Source organism: Glycine soja, chromosome 4 (assembly GCF_004193775.1).
Source record: "Glycine soja cultivar W05 chromosome 4, ASM419377v2, whole genome shotgun sequence".
Taxonomy (NCBI): Eukaryota; Viridiplantae; Streptophyta; class Magnoliopsida; order Fabales; family Fabaceae; genus Glycine; species Glycine soja.
Window position 1 is genome coordinate 9,628,546 of NC_041005.1, and position 17,568 is coordinate 9,646,113.

Here is a 17,568-nt window from a genome sequence, read left to right on the forward strand (position 1 = left end):
ATATTTAGGTGTATTAATATTAATGTTTGCTTTACATATTTTTAATTATTCTCTCTCTAGACATTAATAAGAAATAATTAAATGTGTAAAAAAATAAAAAAAATGATAATTTAAGAATAATAATACAAATAATTAATAGATTTAATAAGATTAACTAAATTAAATATTTTTCTTAAGGAAGTAAATTAGTTTAAAGAGTCTTATAATTAGGGATAGAAGAAATAATTTTTAGAGTTTAATATCTATGCACTTAGAATAATTTTATATTTTTATTTAATCATAAATTATTATTTGAATTACTTTAAAGATAATTGTTTTAAAAATTAACAAATTTATTATACATGATAAATTGTGATCGAATAATCGTGTAAAAATTTTGTACTGTGAGTAAATAATATATTTTCTCTCTTTTTTATTTATTTATAAACATAAGTTCAATTTATAATGTTTCTAAAATTTTATTTAGTGGATAACCCTCTTATCTATACAATAACTACTTGAATAAGTGTATGCTAACGGTCTCAACATGTCATGAACAATCTGGCTAATAGTATTGAGGATACCTTCCTATTTTATTACCTTTTTTTCAACAAATAAATAAATAAAAGAATAGTATTTTTTTCATATAAGAAAATTTTAGGAATTTCTATGATCTCTCATTTTTAAAGGTAAATGTTAACGAATTAAAAGTTCAAAAATAAAAATACTATATTAAACAAAAAGTGTATTTAAATTTAAATATATTAAACATTGTTTTTTTTATTAAAAAAAGCCCTTAAACAAGCCGTTATGAATTTTGTTAATAGAACTCACTTTAAAGCTCAATTTTATCATATAAAGAACCACAATAATTAATCATGAGGCAAACTAGTTATAGTTAAAAAAAAAAAAATTTGTCTCTTTTCCTAGCAGGATCATATCCTATTAACAACAGGCCGGAGATCTAAGCACGAATTTGTGCCTTTATATATTTTTTATAGCACTTCAACATACCATCAACAAAATTGTAATGATACAAATTCATGCGTGTTACTATTCATTTGAATCGTCGACACTTGGCAGTGTCTTTCTAAAGCCTCAAAAAGAGCTCAAGTAGGTTTCTTGGAAGCCACTCTTGAAGACTACTGCGACCTTTTATATATATCCACACACAAACGACACTTCTTACATAAACTCCATCACATTGAAGCCACCACTTGAAGGTTTCATTTTCATAAATTCTCAAAATTCCCTCAGCTTCTTTGCATATTCTTCCTTGGCTGAGTTTCTTTTATTTTACTTTTCTCTCCAAGTACACCCAGTTTGTGTCATAGTGGCTTCAACAAATAAAAACACACTTCTAGTTGTTTCTCTATTACACTGATCTTGAAGCATGGCAGGGAAAACCAAGAACAAAGTGGAGGTTCAATTGGGTTGCGGTTTGGTGGGGAGAATTTTCCATCTCAAAACCAATAATAGGCCTAGAAAATCCTCTGTTCATTCACTACCCCTGAAGCCTTGCAACACTGCACAACAGAGGGATCAGGGCAAAAACGAATCCAAAGCCCCTCCAAACCATGAACCAAAAGATAGCTCCATTGAAACCATTCCTACACTGAAAGGGGAGCAGAATCCAGCAAGAAAGAGTAGACAACAACAGAAAGATCACCCTGTTGTTAACTCTCTGGAACTTGCCAGGATAAGTACTAGTACCAGTCATCATCAAAACTACGGGACGAAATCCCCGGCCAAAGAATTTGTGTTACCAATCACTGGGAATTTGCTTGTGAATAGCAGCCCAAGAACTAGTGTCACAAAGAGCAAAGAGTTGAACTCTTTGTCCGGTTCCTGTTCTTACAACAGTAATAGTACTAACAAAGGCATGATGGGGAACATCATGAGGAAGAACAGCGATGAGCTTGGGCAATTTCGGAGTCTGAGGAACAGCAGAGTGGACCCTGAGGTGTTGAAGTCCATGGGGAATGAAGCGTACAAGCAGGGAAGATTTGAAGAGGCTTTGGCTTTGTATGACCGAGCCATTGCTGTTGACTCCAAGAAAGCAACATATCATTGCAACAAGAGCGCGGCTTTGATAAGCTTGGGAAGGTTTCTGCAGGCAATTGTTGAGTGTGAGGAAGCTATCAGGTTGGAGCCTTCGTATGGCAGAGCCCACACCCGTTTAGCAACAATTTATTTCAGGTACTCAACAATAATAATTATCATGTGTATGCTTCATTCAATTTGCCATGGACTAGTATAAACAAAAGGGGACTATATGCTGTGATGTTTGTTTTGTTATTTATTACAAAATTGATAATTTTTTGATTGTAGATTGGGAGAGGCTGAAAAGGCACTGAATTGCAATGAAACAAGCCCATGTGTTGATTCCGTACTTGCTTTCCAAGCTCAGGCTCTTCAAAATCACCTTAGCAAATGCACTGAAGCTCGGAAAGTCAAAGATTGGAAAGTTATATTAAAGGAATCACAGGCTGCAATATCCTTGGGTGCTGATTCAGCTCCACTGGTTAGTTTCCTTGGTTTAACGGTTTCTTTCCTACGCCTAAACTTTTTGTACTCCAACATTTTTTTTTATCATTTTTGCATTGAATTTCACCTAATGTTCCATAATAGATAACACTCCCAAATGGGAATCCTATTATTCCACTTTGTTTTTATATAATATAAGTGCCATAGTGATTGATTGATGAATAAGCGGCTATGGTATGCCTTTCGCTGATTAAAAAAAGATTTTGTATATACCAGGTCTATTGTTTACATACTGAAGCCTTGCTGAAGCTCCTAAGACATCAAGAGGCACACGCTACCTACGAGAAAATGCCAAAATTTGACCTTGATTATTCTAACAAATTATTTGGCCCGGTTCGTAGTGCTTACCTATTGATGATAGGCACACACATTTACTTGGCAACCGGCAGGTAGGTGAAAATGCTTTTTTTTTTATGATGTTTAACAAATTATTCAAACATGGTTTCTCTATTTTGTATGATTTGCAAACGAAGACCACCGATTTAGTTAAAATGGGACCTATAGATATGTTTAAAGCAGTTTATTTATTTGTTTTTTTTTTTTTGCTTCGGGTTTAAAGCAGTATAAATAATGAGAAGTGCCAGCAATCGGGTTTCCCACTCTATAATTCATTTTATAAACTTAAGGGTGATAACAATGGGGCATAGATATTGTATCAGTTGGTACTTAGTATTTATATTGCTGTCTCACTTGACCAAATTTTATATATTGTTCACCAAACAAGCAAAGTAAATTATATCTTCCCCCTGCTATTGTTGGTTTGTATTCAATGATGGAAGGTGATATATTACCTGAGTCTAATTAGTAATAAATGAATGACCCTAAGTTTACTCTGCTTTTTTGTGTGCTGCCAGGTTTGAGGATGCAGTGATAGCATCTCAGCAAGCATCTAAGTTAGATCCAAGTAGCTTTGAGGTGAATGCAGTGGTAAGGAGGGCCAGAGCAGTGGCATCAGCCAGAATGAGTGGTAACTTACTCTTCAAGGCATCAAAATTCACGGAAGCATATGCTGTATACAATGAAGGACTAGAGCATGATCCATACAACTCAGTTCTGCTATGCAATAGAGCAGCATGTCGTTCTAAGCTAGGTCAATTCGAGAAAGCAATTGAAGATTGTAATGTGGCACTTATAGTTCAGCCAAGTTATAGCAAGGCAAGGTTGAGGAGGGCAGATTGCAATGCCAAGGTGCTTTAATTTCTACTTCCATACTATTATTATACTTGTTTTTTCAGTTAATAATTATTTTTTTGAACATATAATAGTTGGAAAGATGGGAAGCTGCGATTCAAGATTATGAAATGCTGTTAAGAGAAAAGCCAGGAGATGAGGAGGTGGCCAGGGCCCTGTTTGAGACCCAGCTCCAACTCAAGACGTTGCGTGGTGAAGATATTAAGGACTTGAAATTTGGCTCAAATTTGTTTTTCATCTCAAGCAATGATCGGTTTAGACATTATGTAACATCACCTGGTAAGTCACATTTGATTGTGTCTTTTATGCTATTCTATTTGGTATTACAAAATAACAAACACTGACCAGTTGTGAACAATTTGAACAGGGATGTCTGTGGTGCTTTTCTGTAACAAGGCAACCCACAAACAAGTGTTATTGGTGTTGGAGCAAACCTGCAAGAGATTTCCATCAGTTAATTTTCTTAAGGTTAGCAATTTTGAAGTGCCATAATATTCTTAATAAAAACTAGTTACACTGTCTCTTATAATTGATTTACAATATTAGGTTGAGATTGAAGACCACCCTTACTTGGCAAAATCAGAAGGTGTGAACTGCATCCCAGCTTTTAAAATATACAAGAATGGATCAAGGGTTAAAGAAATTCCAGGCAGCAACCACGACTTGTTGGAAAAATTAGTTAAATTATATAGCAACTGATGGTGATCGCACTTCTTCGAATCACAACATATGGCGCAAGAAATGATGAAGATTAGATTTTTCAGAATGGAAATGAAGATGCCCAAAATAAATCAAGCTGATTATATTTCCTTCATAAATTTAGTCACCTGAATTACAAGGCAGAGGAAACCAAAGACGAAGCATACCATTGTTAAAACCTGTAGAAAAATGTATAGAAAAGTGATTCTTTGTGTTAGTAATTGATTTTTTTTGATACTTTGGATGTTTGAGCAGTCTTTAATTCTTCATATTCAGTGCATATTGGTTTGGAAAAACCTAAACTTTTTTTTTTTGGTTGATAAGTTATATATTCTTTACAGGAGTGATTATTTAGGCTGTCATTCTAAGTTATGAGCAATATAGTCAAAGAAACACGATTGTTTTACATTACAAAAACTCTGTTTTCTATTAGATCTTTCAAGCTTCATGGTTCAAAGTTCAAAGATATATATTGCTTTAAGTCAAGCCAACTTTAAAATCGAGTGGAAGTTGGTTCAAACTTCAAAACGGTTAGTGGTATAAAAGAGACTGTCCAGTGTCCACTCCGCCAGGGTAATTAACCCTAAATTACTGATTATTTGCTTTCTTTTTTGCCGGCACGGATTATTTGCTTGAACAAAGAAAGAAGTTGAAACATTCTTCTAATGCGTTTTGGATTAGCTTTGGAGAAATAATCATTTTTTTTGTGTTAAAAGTAAAGTAACAAATAATTATCTATACTGTTTCATGGTATCAGGTAAGTTTATGGAGTAAAATTGATTAGTGTGTAGTATTATGTAACTCTTCGAGTGTTTGAGTTTTTCCACATAAACAGGGCACCACCCAGAGCGTGCTTAGGAGTAGGTTTCTTCCATGCTTTATGGACTAATGGTTTCAAAGCCATTCTTAGCCGATTGTGTAAATTAGGGAAGTGTATGTCTCAGCCAAAATAGCCAATCTATGCAGTATATAATATTTATTGTTGAAGCGGTCAAATGCTTGTTTTTATGATTATTTTTTCTATTTCTTTCACTGTTAAGCACTCTTGCAAATCGAGAAATCTATTACGGACCAGAGATGAAATCTATTTTGGAAGAAGGGAAAGGAGCATTTGTTTTACAGTTTAACCTAAAGTTTGTCAAGTTTGCGGACAACTTATTATTCTCTTGGGTCTGAGAACAAAATAGCATGTCTGTATTTTCGTTATCACATCCAAATTCCCGTTTAATTAAAAGAATCGTCATTATGAAAATTATCTTAATGCTTGATTGCTTTTAGGAAAAATTATTTTGTTTCTAAGAGTAGATATACTTGATAACAAAATTTCGGATTTCCGTATTGATTTTTTTTTTTTCATTTTGACAGTGTATTGAAAGTTATTATATGCTCAATTTCAAAATTAAAATGTTCAAATATAAAATATTTTTACTGACTCACTTTTAAGTAATATAATTTCATGTTAGACTAATTTTAAAGAAACTTTAATCCAAATTCGGATACCCTTAATCGGTAAGAAGGGTGAGACAGAAATCTACCAAAAAAAAAAATGAGAGTCAAAGTAACATGATGAGTGTGGGTGGGGGACGTATGAAAAAGATGAGTGAAAGATTGATCACAGATTGCGCCGTGGATATGATATTATACCGTGATTATTCTAATTAACGCCTCGTGTGTGGGAGTCTGGCCTACTTTTGAAATATTGATTGATAAAAGCGGGTGACGTTAATACTTTGTTTTTATGTTGAAGGAAGTGTAACGCTTTTTGGAATTTAATTCTAGAAAGTGTGAAAAATTTAATGGAAGCTAATTTTCAAAGCGGGATAATTTTGAAAAACATATATTATAAAAATACGAGAGGGTTGTATTAAGAAAACAAGGGGTATAAATGGTAATTACCTAAATTTTTCTCGATATTTATTTGTTCCATTTGGATCTTGGACCAGAACATTTGAGCTAAGGGTCCAATTGTACAAGGATATTGCTTCCTGTCCCCCATGTTGCTTCCTGCACCTCGCATTATTTGAAAAAAAAAATAGGTGGACAGATAAATTTGCCCCTCACCCTTTTAACTTAACCAGGGCTTCTTCTTTCTTTTCTAGATTTCTTCTGTGCCATGCGACACCTCCTTTTCCCCCCTCCATTGGCTTCTTGATTTCCATTTTCTTCTGTGTTCATGAGTAGAAGGAGTGAATATTCACCCACTTCGACAAGGATCCAAGGGGTAAGTTCAAGATCGTTTTTCCCTTTTTTTTATTTTTGTAATATTTTTGGATAGCTTGATTCAGATTGTGATTTGTTGTATCCCGATCGAGCTATCTGTAACAAGAATCTTCATTTTTCCTCTTTTTGTATATTTTTTGTAATACATTTGATAGCTTGATCCAAATTGTTGTTTGGTGGTGTTCAAATGAAGCTATCCATATTTGGACAAAGCAATCCATAAATGTATTCCAGATTGCATGATTCGTAACATTTGGAATTTTACGGATCATGCAACCCAAAATACATTTCCAAATTGTCTTGTCCAATTACGGATTGATTATTCCAAAATAATGTAAATCAATCCAGAAATATATTCCAAATTGACTAATTTGTAACATTACAATAAATTAGTGAAGGTTATGCCAAAATTTTGTTAGAAAATTGTAACCATACTAAAATAACAAATATCACACTTAGGGTCTCACAAACACAATTAGAAAAGTATATGCTAAAAATAGAAAAATATCACAATTAGTCTAATCAGTCTTCTACAAGGTGACAAAACTGCGTGTGACACCAATTAATTGTGAAAATTCTTGCATTCTGTCAATGTAGGGAATCAGCCACTGTTTTGCTACAAGATGACAGTGTGTAGACCATATCACATTGAGATTTGGTATTGTACAACGATCCTTTAAGAACACTTGCATAGAAATTTTAATAACCAATTAAAGATTATAATAAAAAATGTAATTGTGATTGGGAAGAATGTGTTATTCCTAAACAAAATAATTGTCATTGACATGACCCACACAAATCAAACGGTGAACTGATGTATTAGCAGGAGCTTGGGATCTAAATGGAAACATGGTTAAACATTGTTTTGCTGATAAACATACAAATATGACATTGTATCTAGACGCAATAACATATCCCGTGTTTGATATTGCCATCCATTCATCCATAGATGCCTGATAAAGAATGAAGTTAGTAAGCATAATTATATAAAATTTAACACATACAAATAACAAGTTGACATTATAGACTAGTAAAAATCTCTTTATGACATCGTAACGCTCATAACTACCAAATTAATGACATACTCATCCCGCCACTGACCAAGTTCTTTAAGAAAATTGTTATGCACTATAGGTCAAGTGTCTTCACCCATAACTAGTAAGGCAGCAATTGCACGATATCCACAATGGCCATCGACCTTTATATCAGCAATGTCCAAAATATATGTGTGAAGGTTAACATGAAATTGATCTAGCATGAGAATATTTCTTTTGTGAATCTTTGTCAACTTCACATTTTGACCTAATGCCTTGGATGACTTCCAACTTGGTGAGTTGTCATTCACAGAATATAATGCATCAACATGTTCAAAGTATGAAGAATCACATTTAGTTAACCTTTCCAATTTACTAGTACGCCCTTTTTGTGATCCCTTAGTTTTTACCTTATCAAACGGTAGACACATGGAAGTCATGTCAGGGTATTCTATTTCATGAAGTTTACTTTTTATAGTAACTTTCCCAGCTATGTCAACCTTTGCAAAGCATTTTAATATAACATCAAACTCTTGTTGCACGGACATATCTGCATATGGCTCGTTTGAACCCATATATGGAAAAGCTTAATCTAGTCCAAAAAAAACATTCATTGCATCAAGTGTTATGCTACCCATGATATACCTAGCTAGTTCACATGCACAAAGGAGACCATGTGTATATCTTATGATGCATCCACAACGATTGTTGTCAACATCAACAAACTTAACTCGATCCAATTCATCTTCAATATGATTAAGAGCAAACCTTGAAACAAATTCACGCAATCTCTTATACAATGTTACATTATGACTGTGACCCACAAAATGAATACTCTTCCCAAATGAGACTTTAATTTCAGTATGCTGCAATGTGATCAAGTTGTTCATGGCATCCCAACATTTACACAATTCCCCCTTGCTATTCTGAATCAATCTCTTTAAGCTCCAATGCGCAGACTCAACCCTGTTAATCAACCAACTCCCAAACATTATTTTCAATATATTACACTTTTTCAAAATAAGTTAATTTATGTTAAAGATACATGTTGCTTGTTTTGTTCCCTAAGTGCATAACTTTATATGTTCATGCTTTTACGAAACATTCCTCTTGAGGGATCAACCATGTATTCTTTACATTCTTGACCAAGTATTCTTATGGTGAACATACGATTTCAAACATCTTGACTTGCCCCTTATACTCAAATTGAGTACGACAATCTTTCACATTACCCCATGCATCCATGATTTGGTCCTATGTGAATGTGATAACTGTTGTGCATAGGTATAATTTGTAATTAAGTTATAGAAAAAGTGTCAGATTTTGTCTCTTTTATTGCTTCTTTTTGTGTAAATTGTTAGGAATTTGACACCATTTGAATTTCTGCCCAGTAGGTGATTAAACTGGTAAAGTTATACTATTTTGGTGGTGTATTTATTGCAGAAACATAAAATAAAGCTTGGAAGAGAAATTGCAAGTCTGAAGACTCTCGCTCAGCACGCCATACATGCCTAGCACAACGCAGTCGCTCAGCGAACAACACTCTCTTAGCACGAAGAAGTCACATGGAAAACCTTATATCACGTGAAGACGCGCTTAGCACGAGATCGTGAAAAATAATAGAACAAACTTGTGTTTTAAAGAAAAAAAAGGAAGGGGGAATTGATAATTTATTCATTGATTCAGTATTTTAAGAAATTATAGAGCATCCCAAAGAGAGCAAAGACTAGGGTTCGTGCAGGAATAAGGGAAATTAACCATTAGGATCCATTCTGTCCCTCCATCTCCATTCTTCTTCACTCCCCATCACCCTCTTGCAATTGTAAAGTCTTTCATAACAATGAAAGGCTAAATCACCCATTATTGGGAGTTTAGAAACCAAATACTCTTGATGTAAAGACCCTTACTATCTATTTAATGTTATTTCAATTTTATTGTCTATTTTATGTACTTAATTTCATGTTTGTGGTTTGATCACCCATATTCATGTATGTGTTTTAGGGTTTAGACATTGAAAAATGTTTATCTCTTAAGAACTGGAAAATGACATCTAAATAATTCATCTTTAAGGATAGAATGGTGTTATTTAGCCTGTTATACGCATCTCCATTAATAATGTAGTTTAACGAGTTTATCTCTTAAGTGATTAGGAGAGAAATTAGGTAAATTAGGTTTTTTCATGTGAGGAATTATAACTAGAGTATATGAGTTGATGTGGGTGATAATTGGACTAATATTAAATAGAGAAAAATCATTAATAGTGCATCAAACGTAGTTTTGGTAGGCTAAATTCCAACATATCTATATTCTGAATCAATCGTCGCTTCTTCGCTCTGAGTGTTTGTTTTTCTTTTCTTGCATGTGTTAGATAATTAGTTTAATTTTATGTCAACTTATTTTTAATGTTCCATAGCATAAATTAAGTGAACCAATTCATTAATTGCTTGGAAATTGGATAGGCATAACTCTGAGTACAAACAAAGTTCCTGTGGACTCGACTCGGACTTCCATTTTACTTTACTACTTGGGATAAATTGGTGTACTTGCCAATGAGTTAATAACATGCCTCTTTAGGAGCAACGTAAGTCTTGCATTTCGCTTTCATATTTTTTCCAATGTGAAATTGACACAATAAACTACTAGCTTTAGGAAATACATATTTCATTGCATTCATCAAGATTAAATCTTGTCAGTGAAAATCATTTTAGATAATCCCTTCACATCATTTTATCAGCTTTTGCTTGGTTTATCTTTTGAATCTGAGGAAAATGTTGATTTAGGGGAAGGGGCTAATGTGCATGTTGTGGTTTGGATCATGTTGACTGGTTTTTTTATGCTAGTGTTGTTATGATTTGTTTTGTGTTCAATTGTTTTGAGGAAGGAGAGCTTTGAATGTAAGTTGTAAGGGTTCAAATGTTGGCAAAACATATGTGCCTTGTTCTTGAATTCAATGTATCTTATTATTTTGAGGAGGGAGAGTTGTTCTTTTAATCTAATTGTTTTGGACATGAGGATTTTTGAATAATGAGTTTTGATGTTTAGAAACACTCAATTTTTTTCATTTAATTTTGACGTCTTCTAACAATTAAACACAGTAAAAAATTGTATTTAAAGATTAAATTACAAAATATTATAGATTCCATTAAGACACTTTAAGGAAAAGACTAAAAAATACATTGATTGAGGGACTAAAAATAATTTAATTTTAGGGACTAAAAAAAATATATCCCCTATTTAAAAGACTAAAAACATAAGTCCAAAAATTTATCACATCATATTGCTAAATAATTAAATTATATATTATTGATTCCTTAAACTTACAAATATGATATATGATATTAATTTAACAAAATTGTTCACTTCAATTACTTTAATGTATTGTGTATTTGGATTGGTGGTAAAAGACTTAAAATCATATCATGTGGTGACATGATGAAAATCCAAAATTGGAAGTAATCTGTATTATTTTGCCTTCAACATAAAAAAAAGTCTGAATTAATTTTAATAAAATGTAAAGGCAAACTAAGCATGCTAGTAGTATGTTTTGGAACGCGTTTAATTTTGTTTCATGGTGGGAATTATGAGAATTAATTTTAACTTCAGTCAAACATGGTTTTGTAAAAGAGTATTGATATTCTGTACCAAAGTATTTTGCGAAATTCTGTAGGAATCCTACTTATCTTGATTTTATTGGATAATTATATATGCAATTTAAAACATAAATAAAATTAGGAAAGTTGACAAAAATATCCCATGTTCTTCGTGCATAACATTTGTGTACTAAAATTCGTACCAAAGATAATTTGTCTTTGTAAAAATCCAGAGAAATGTTTAGTTATTGTTAGGTAAAATTGATTTTGAAACTAAATCTTGGTTTGCTAAAAGTAATAAAAAGTAATTTTTGCATGTTAAAAAATTACACCAAGTTATATTGCGAACTTCTTTCAATTCAAATATAAATCGGTTCACTTTAAATCAATTTTAATAAATAAAAAAACAATTTAATTTAAAATCAATTTTTAAACAGTTTTAAGACAGCCACGGGCTAGGTTTTTATATAGCAGACAAATTTACAAATGCAGTGATTCCATTTTGTGATTGTAGTGACTTGTCAGCAACCATATATATCACTTGAGGCAGGAAGAGAGGAGTAAAGACTACAAGATTTTGCGGAGGTAACTCCTCTATTCATCTTTTTTTTGTCAAAAAAATATAATATATGGAATTGTTTTTCGCTTCAAACACTTGTATTTTTCTCTCTTCTCTTTCTTTGTTTCACTACGATAGATGAAATGTGACCATGGATATTTTTAATTGAAACTACAATGATCCTTAGGCCTCTTTCAGTGGAGAAAAAGAAGTAAATAAACCCTTGGCCATTCACAATGTAGAGTCAGAGGATTGAGTGAAGCAAAATCGTGACCAATTCCACGGTGGAACTAAAGCAACACGTTACTTCTAAAAATTCACGGTGACACTATAATTTTTGCACTCAAAATCGATTACTTGTGGTATTCAAACACACACTGAGATACAAAGGAAAAGACAAAGGGTACACTAGAGAGACAAAAATACCCTGCCAGCTTCATATATCACATGTGCCTAAGCCATTAGAGAAGGTTACTGAAAAGGTCAGGGGATTTGTGTTTGCAGGAATGGTTTGGAATTAGATAACATTGACACTAGTGTCAGGCTTCAACACATTTGAGAGGAGTCTCAAGTGTCCAACAAATATTCTCCAGCTGACACCTCTTTTTGCATGTAGAAAGAAAGAAAGATGTTGTTAATAGGCCCTCCTGCCTCATAATTAAAAGCATCACCACAACATTCAGAACCGGGGCCACCCCACACATGAATCAGTAATCCCCCTTCTTTTTTCTTTTCTTTTTTTAGTATACACACACTTCAACAGCCACATACATTGAACACTCATAAATAGCAGTTTCTAAATGATACTAACACTCAGCAGTTGCCTCACATTGTTTTAAATGTCTATGTCTACCTAATATATTAAACCATGTTGTCTTTTATTTTGAGTGAGTGTATTTTCAATGCTATACTCTTCCAGTCTTAATATTTAGTAGTAGTAAAAGAAATAATTAAGTAGTTAACTGTCTCATGTCTATATCTATTGAAAATGGATATGGAAATTGGACATTCAAAGATGTCATGTACCCACATCAGTCAATTTGTCTTGACTCTTTTGTAAATCGAGGATCTTCATTCAAGTCGACTCATCAAGATGACTGGACCTTCCATTAGCATATGCAGAATCCCGATTTTCCAGTCTCTTTATTATTAATGAACCGCAAAACTATGAGAAAGTAGATAAACTTTAACTGCCATACATGATGCAGAATTAAGTAAGCCATGTGCGACAGTAACGTTATTTGTCCAGCTTCAGAGTTCAGATGATGTCTATGCAATATCAGGACTTGATTTCATGTAATGTAAGATTCTTCTTAAACAGTTGATGGATGTGAAGCACATTAAATTTTGGCTATTAACCAGAACTAAATATCTTCTAACTTTTCATTTCAGTAGTAACTACTAATTATTAAAAAAAAAAAAAGTGTAACTTTCTCTGATGGGAAACCCTAAATAAACATTGAATCAAAAGTAATAAATAGAAATTTTTCTCACAAAATGTGTATTGGAATGCGTGTTCATCCATTCAAACGGAAAACCAACCACATCCTTAATGGTTAATATTAGGGTTACAATTTCATAGTGGCAGTCTACAATCTACATTACTTTGTTTTTAACACATTTGTTTATTCGATTTTTTCTTAATTAATTATAACTAATTATTTGTAATATTCTCTGTTAATTATAACTTTAAACTTGTATAATATTCTTTATTAAGTATTAACTAACTTAACTTTATATTAAGTAATGTTTTTGTTAATTATATTTGACAGTTTACACACTTACTTGATTTTTTTTATATTTTTATTAATACGAATGAAAGTCATAATGCATTATCTGATTATTGTGTAAACTAAAAAGATTTTTTTCAGTATACAATTAAATACAACATTTATTTCTTAAGTATGATATAAATTTTTTTATCAAACAAATTATGACATCAAAAACATAAATATTTTTATTTTATATTGAAGAATATAATTGGTGAGAAAAATGAAAATAAAAAATATGAATAAGTATATAATTGAAGTATGAATAGTTTGAACCCTAACCAACAGAGCAAAAGTATGCAATATCAGGACTTGATTTCATGTAATGTAAGATTCTTCTTAAACAGATGATGGATGTGAAGCAAATTAAATTTTGGCTATTAACCAGAACTAAATATCTTTTAACTTTTCATTTCAGTAGTAACTACTAATTATTAAAAAATGAATTTTTTAATATATACAAACAGAGCAAAAGTAATATATACAAACAATTAACCTTTGACAGATACAGATTCTGTTTTGGTCATGGAGACTGATGGCTTGTTTTTCAAAGCTGGCCCTGCAATGGCCAGGACCCTAACCCAAATAATTAGGGGCTGACTGGGTTAGGGTTGAAAATTATTTTATTAATGGGCTATTCAGGACAAATGGGCTAAAATCAAGATTGACTCGTTATTTTTGTCAAGATACCTACACAACATAGATGAGTGTGTGTGTGAGCAATAGTTTTCCACTAACTCGCCTAGCTCAAAAATGATTTTGATGGGGTGAAATTTTAGTAAATATACCCAATGGATGCGGGTTATGTTTCAAGTCCAATGTCTTACATTTGTTTACGAAGTATCAAGTATAAGTCTTTTGAACAATTGTTATAAAAGTCATTTAATATTATTTATTTTGAAGCATTATATTATGAGTCATTTGTTTTGAAGCATCAAGTATAAGTCATTTGTTTACGAAATATCAAGTATAAGTCATTTGTTTTGAAGCATTATATTACGAAGTATCAAGTATAAGTCATTTGTTTACGAAATATTATGAGCATAATATTATTTATTTTGAAGCATTATATTAAATAAAAAGCAGCTAGACGCGTGAACGGGAGCTGGCTTTGCAGCATCCATATCTTGGCATAAATTCTAACAAGAACGTATATAACAAATGTCAATTGGGCATTTTTTTAAGGAAAAAAAGTTACATATTCCTGTGACTAATGGTTAATAATTATGAATCTACACAAGAGAGAGTAAACAGATTCATTCACGTACAAGACAGCAAAAAAATATGTAACGGGATAATTATACAAAGAAATCAGAAAGTAAGCTATACAGGTTAACAAACTTGAGTAAATAGCAGAAGCTAAAACGGGGATTTTGATATTAAATTTCCCAGTTTATCACACCAAAGTAGTAGTATTTCCGGGGCAGAAACTGGAAGAAAAAAAGTTTAAGTGTGGATCGTAAAGGAAAATTCATACGAAAAAATAGTGGACGATGATCTCATTCTCATGTTTTCCAACTTCGACTCCTGAACATGAGATCACTGGTGCCGCCAACCTCAGAAGAAATGTCGTAAAAATCAGAATCATATCGCATCACCACAACATTCTCCTTCTCCATCAACGACTTTAAACTCTGCCCCTTCTTTTCCCCTTTTTCTTTTTCTCTCTCTCTCACCCAACTTTTCGCCGGCGCAGAACTACATCGCATGAGCAATAATGCGTTCGGAGGAGGAACCGACACACTTTCCTCCTCATTACCATAATCTCTCTCCTCTGTCTCTTCTCTCCGGTTCTTGCTCTCATTCTCTTGCTGCAACACCATGAACCATTTCGAGAAAACAGTCCTCGATGCCTCATTGTCATCGCTTTCCACACCCACGTCTTCTTCTTCTTCTTCTTCTTCTTCTTCTTCCGTGACGATGTCGGTTTCGGAGAAGGACCCGAAGCATCTAAGGTCGAACCTTATGCTTCGCAAACACGTCAAGAACTGCATTATCTCCTTCTTGAAACCGAGCGTCTCGGCCCAGCCCAGACGCTTCCTCTGTTTCTTGTCAGTGTGGATTTTCTCTATCTCCTCCATCACCGATTGCCAGCTCCTGCACGACGTCGTTTTGGGCCGGACCTTGATCTGCCCGGCGCACGTCACCTTCGGGGAGGTTGGTTCTGTAATTTCCGACCCCATTGACTTTGTTTTGGCCCATAACAGAGGACTCGCTGGGCCCCCGCCTCCTCTGGAGAACGATTTCTTACGGTGGTGGCGCTTGTTGGGCTCCGCGGGCCGGGCCGGGCTGCAGATGGGCTTTGGCATTAGCGTAAGATGAGCCCGAGATGGGAAGCATACTAACAGATCAGCAGAGGGTGCTAATGCCTTGCCTTCTCTTAATTCCATCATTTTCGATCTTCTAATATCGCACCTTAGATCTTGCGCTTGTACTACTTGTAGTAACAAATAGCAAATACCAATGGTGGTGTTAAAAGAAAGGAGGGAAGCAATGACAGCTTATGCAGTTATGCTTTAGACGTGTTGCTTCTCTTTTATCCATGGCTTTGTTCACGGGGGATTTTTTATTTTAAAAAAAAAATAAATAAATGGATTTGTGCTTGGTTGGGAGGGGATATATTTATTTTAATTAAAAAAGAAAAGAAAAAGGTAACCATGGAAAGCCAAAGCCCACGAGGCTTGCTTCATGATCCAATCATGGCCTCTTGCTATATATTTTGCGAATACCCCATGCTCTCTCCTTTGGAACCCACTACTTTCTATGAGAAAATTTAAAGAAAGGAAAAGGGACCCGTTTGGAGAGCACAAAATAGAGATCATTGCTTTGGGATCAGTTTGAACTTAACTTCCACTTAATTGCTTCGCAAGGGAAACTGCTGCTGCACCATCATTCATCTCATGCCAACAAACAAAAGCCTTTTTTCTCTAACTCCAAGCATTAACGCCTAATTAACAAGAAAATAGTGAAATGCCGATCCAAAAAAAAAAAAAAACGAGAAAATAGTGAAAAACATTAATTTTTTTTAATCACATGTATTAGATATAATTCTGCTGGTGCATGTGTCCCAATCCAGGTCCGTTGCACGACGAAAAACAATAAGTTTAAAAACATGTAAGATAAGCATTGGCGATAAAACTCTCCATTCGAATAATTTGACACTATTAATTAATTAAGTTGAAAATAGTTCATCTTTGTAATTGGTGATGAAAGTAAGATTTTGGATTGTAAATGAAATATATGTTTTTGGAAAAGACCTATTAAACATATCATTCAAGTTTCACACTAAGCAACAAATAAACTCGTGCCTGTAATATAGTAAAGTAAAAAAAAGGAAATAGTGCATTAAGATTTTGTTGCCCTTTTCTATATCTTTGTTGTCCAATTGTGTCTTACTTTTTATCATAAAAAAGTGAATATATGTAAAGAAAAAAAAATATTGACGTGAAATGACTGTAAGTTTTTTTTTTAAAAAAAATATAATGCTAACTGTATGAATATGATTTGACAGCAGCGATCAGGAGTTTCCTTAGGTCTAAGTTTGTAGAAAATTTTGAACTACCTTTATTCTTATCACTCCTTTTCTTTTCCTCAATCCAGAAAATGTTACGTCGCAGCCGAACTAAAGTCATTAGGGTGTGAAACGGGGACTAATTAAAGTGAGGATGTCATAATGAAGAGGGTAATGCACTTGAGAGCATGGGAAAAATGGTCCCCTCTAGTCATTATGCAGGTAGCACTAGGATTATAGTTTTATGCTTTAATTACCAGGACGAATCACATAATACTCTTCTTCATCTCTATGATTTAATTTAGTTGTCATCATGATATGGAGATCTTCTAGACTTCTATTTACATATTCGATGTTTGGGAACCATATAAACAAAGCGAAATAAGGCTTAGAAAGGTAATAATGGTAAGGTAACTTCCTGAACTGATACACGTGTCTCACTCTCAAATATTTACATTTCATTTGAAAT

The 17,568-nt window shown here is 33.3% G+C and overlaps 2 protein-coding genes across 2 annotated transcripts; one reads left to right on the forward strand and one right to left on the reverse strand.

The window, feature by feature from the left end:
• Positions 1-1,011: 1,011 nt before the first annotated feature.
• LOC114409297 (TPR repeat-containing thioredoxin TTL1-like) lies at positions 1,012-4,822 on the forward strand. Its single transcript, XM_028372705.1, has 7 exons — positions 1,012-2,178; positions 2,311-2,503; positions 2,743-2,915; positions 3,381-3,714; positions 3,792-3,996; positions 4,085-4,185; positions 4,264-4,822. The coding sequence occupies exons 1-7, from the start codon at positions 1,373-1,375 to the stop codon at positions 4,414-4,416; spliced, it is 1,965 nt and encodes a 654-aa protein (XP_028228506.1). The 5' UTR covers positions 1,012-1,372; the 3' UTR covers positions 4,417-4,822.
• Positions 4,823-14,819: 9,997 nt separating this feature from the next.
• Positions 14,820-16,263, reverse strand: LOC114409298. Its single transcript, XM_028372706.1, has one exon. It carries the CDS (start codon positions 15,979-15,981, stop codon positions 15,094-15,096), a length of 888 nt encoding a protein of 295 aa, XP_028228507.1. The 5' UTR covers positions 15,982-16,263; the 3' UTR covers positions 14,820-15,093.
• Between the last annotated feature and the right edge of the window lie 1,305 nt (positions 16,264-17,568).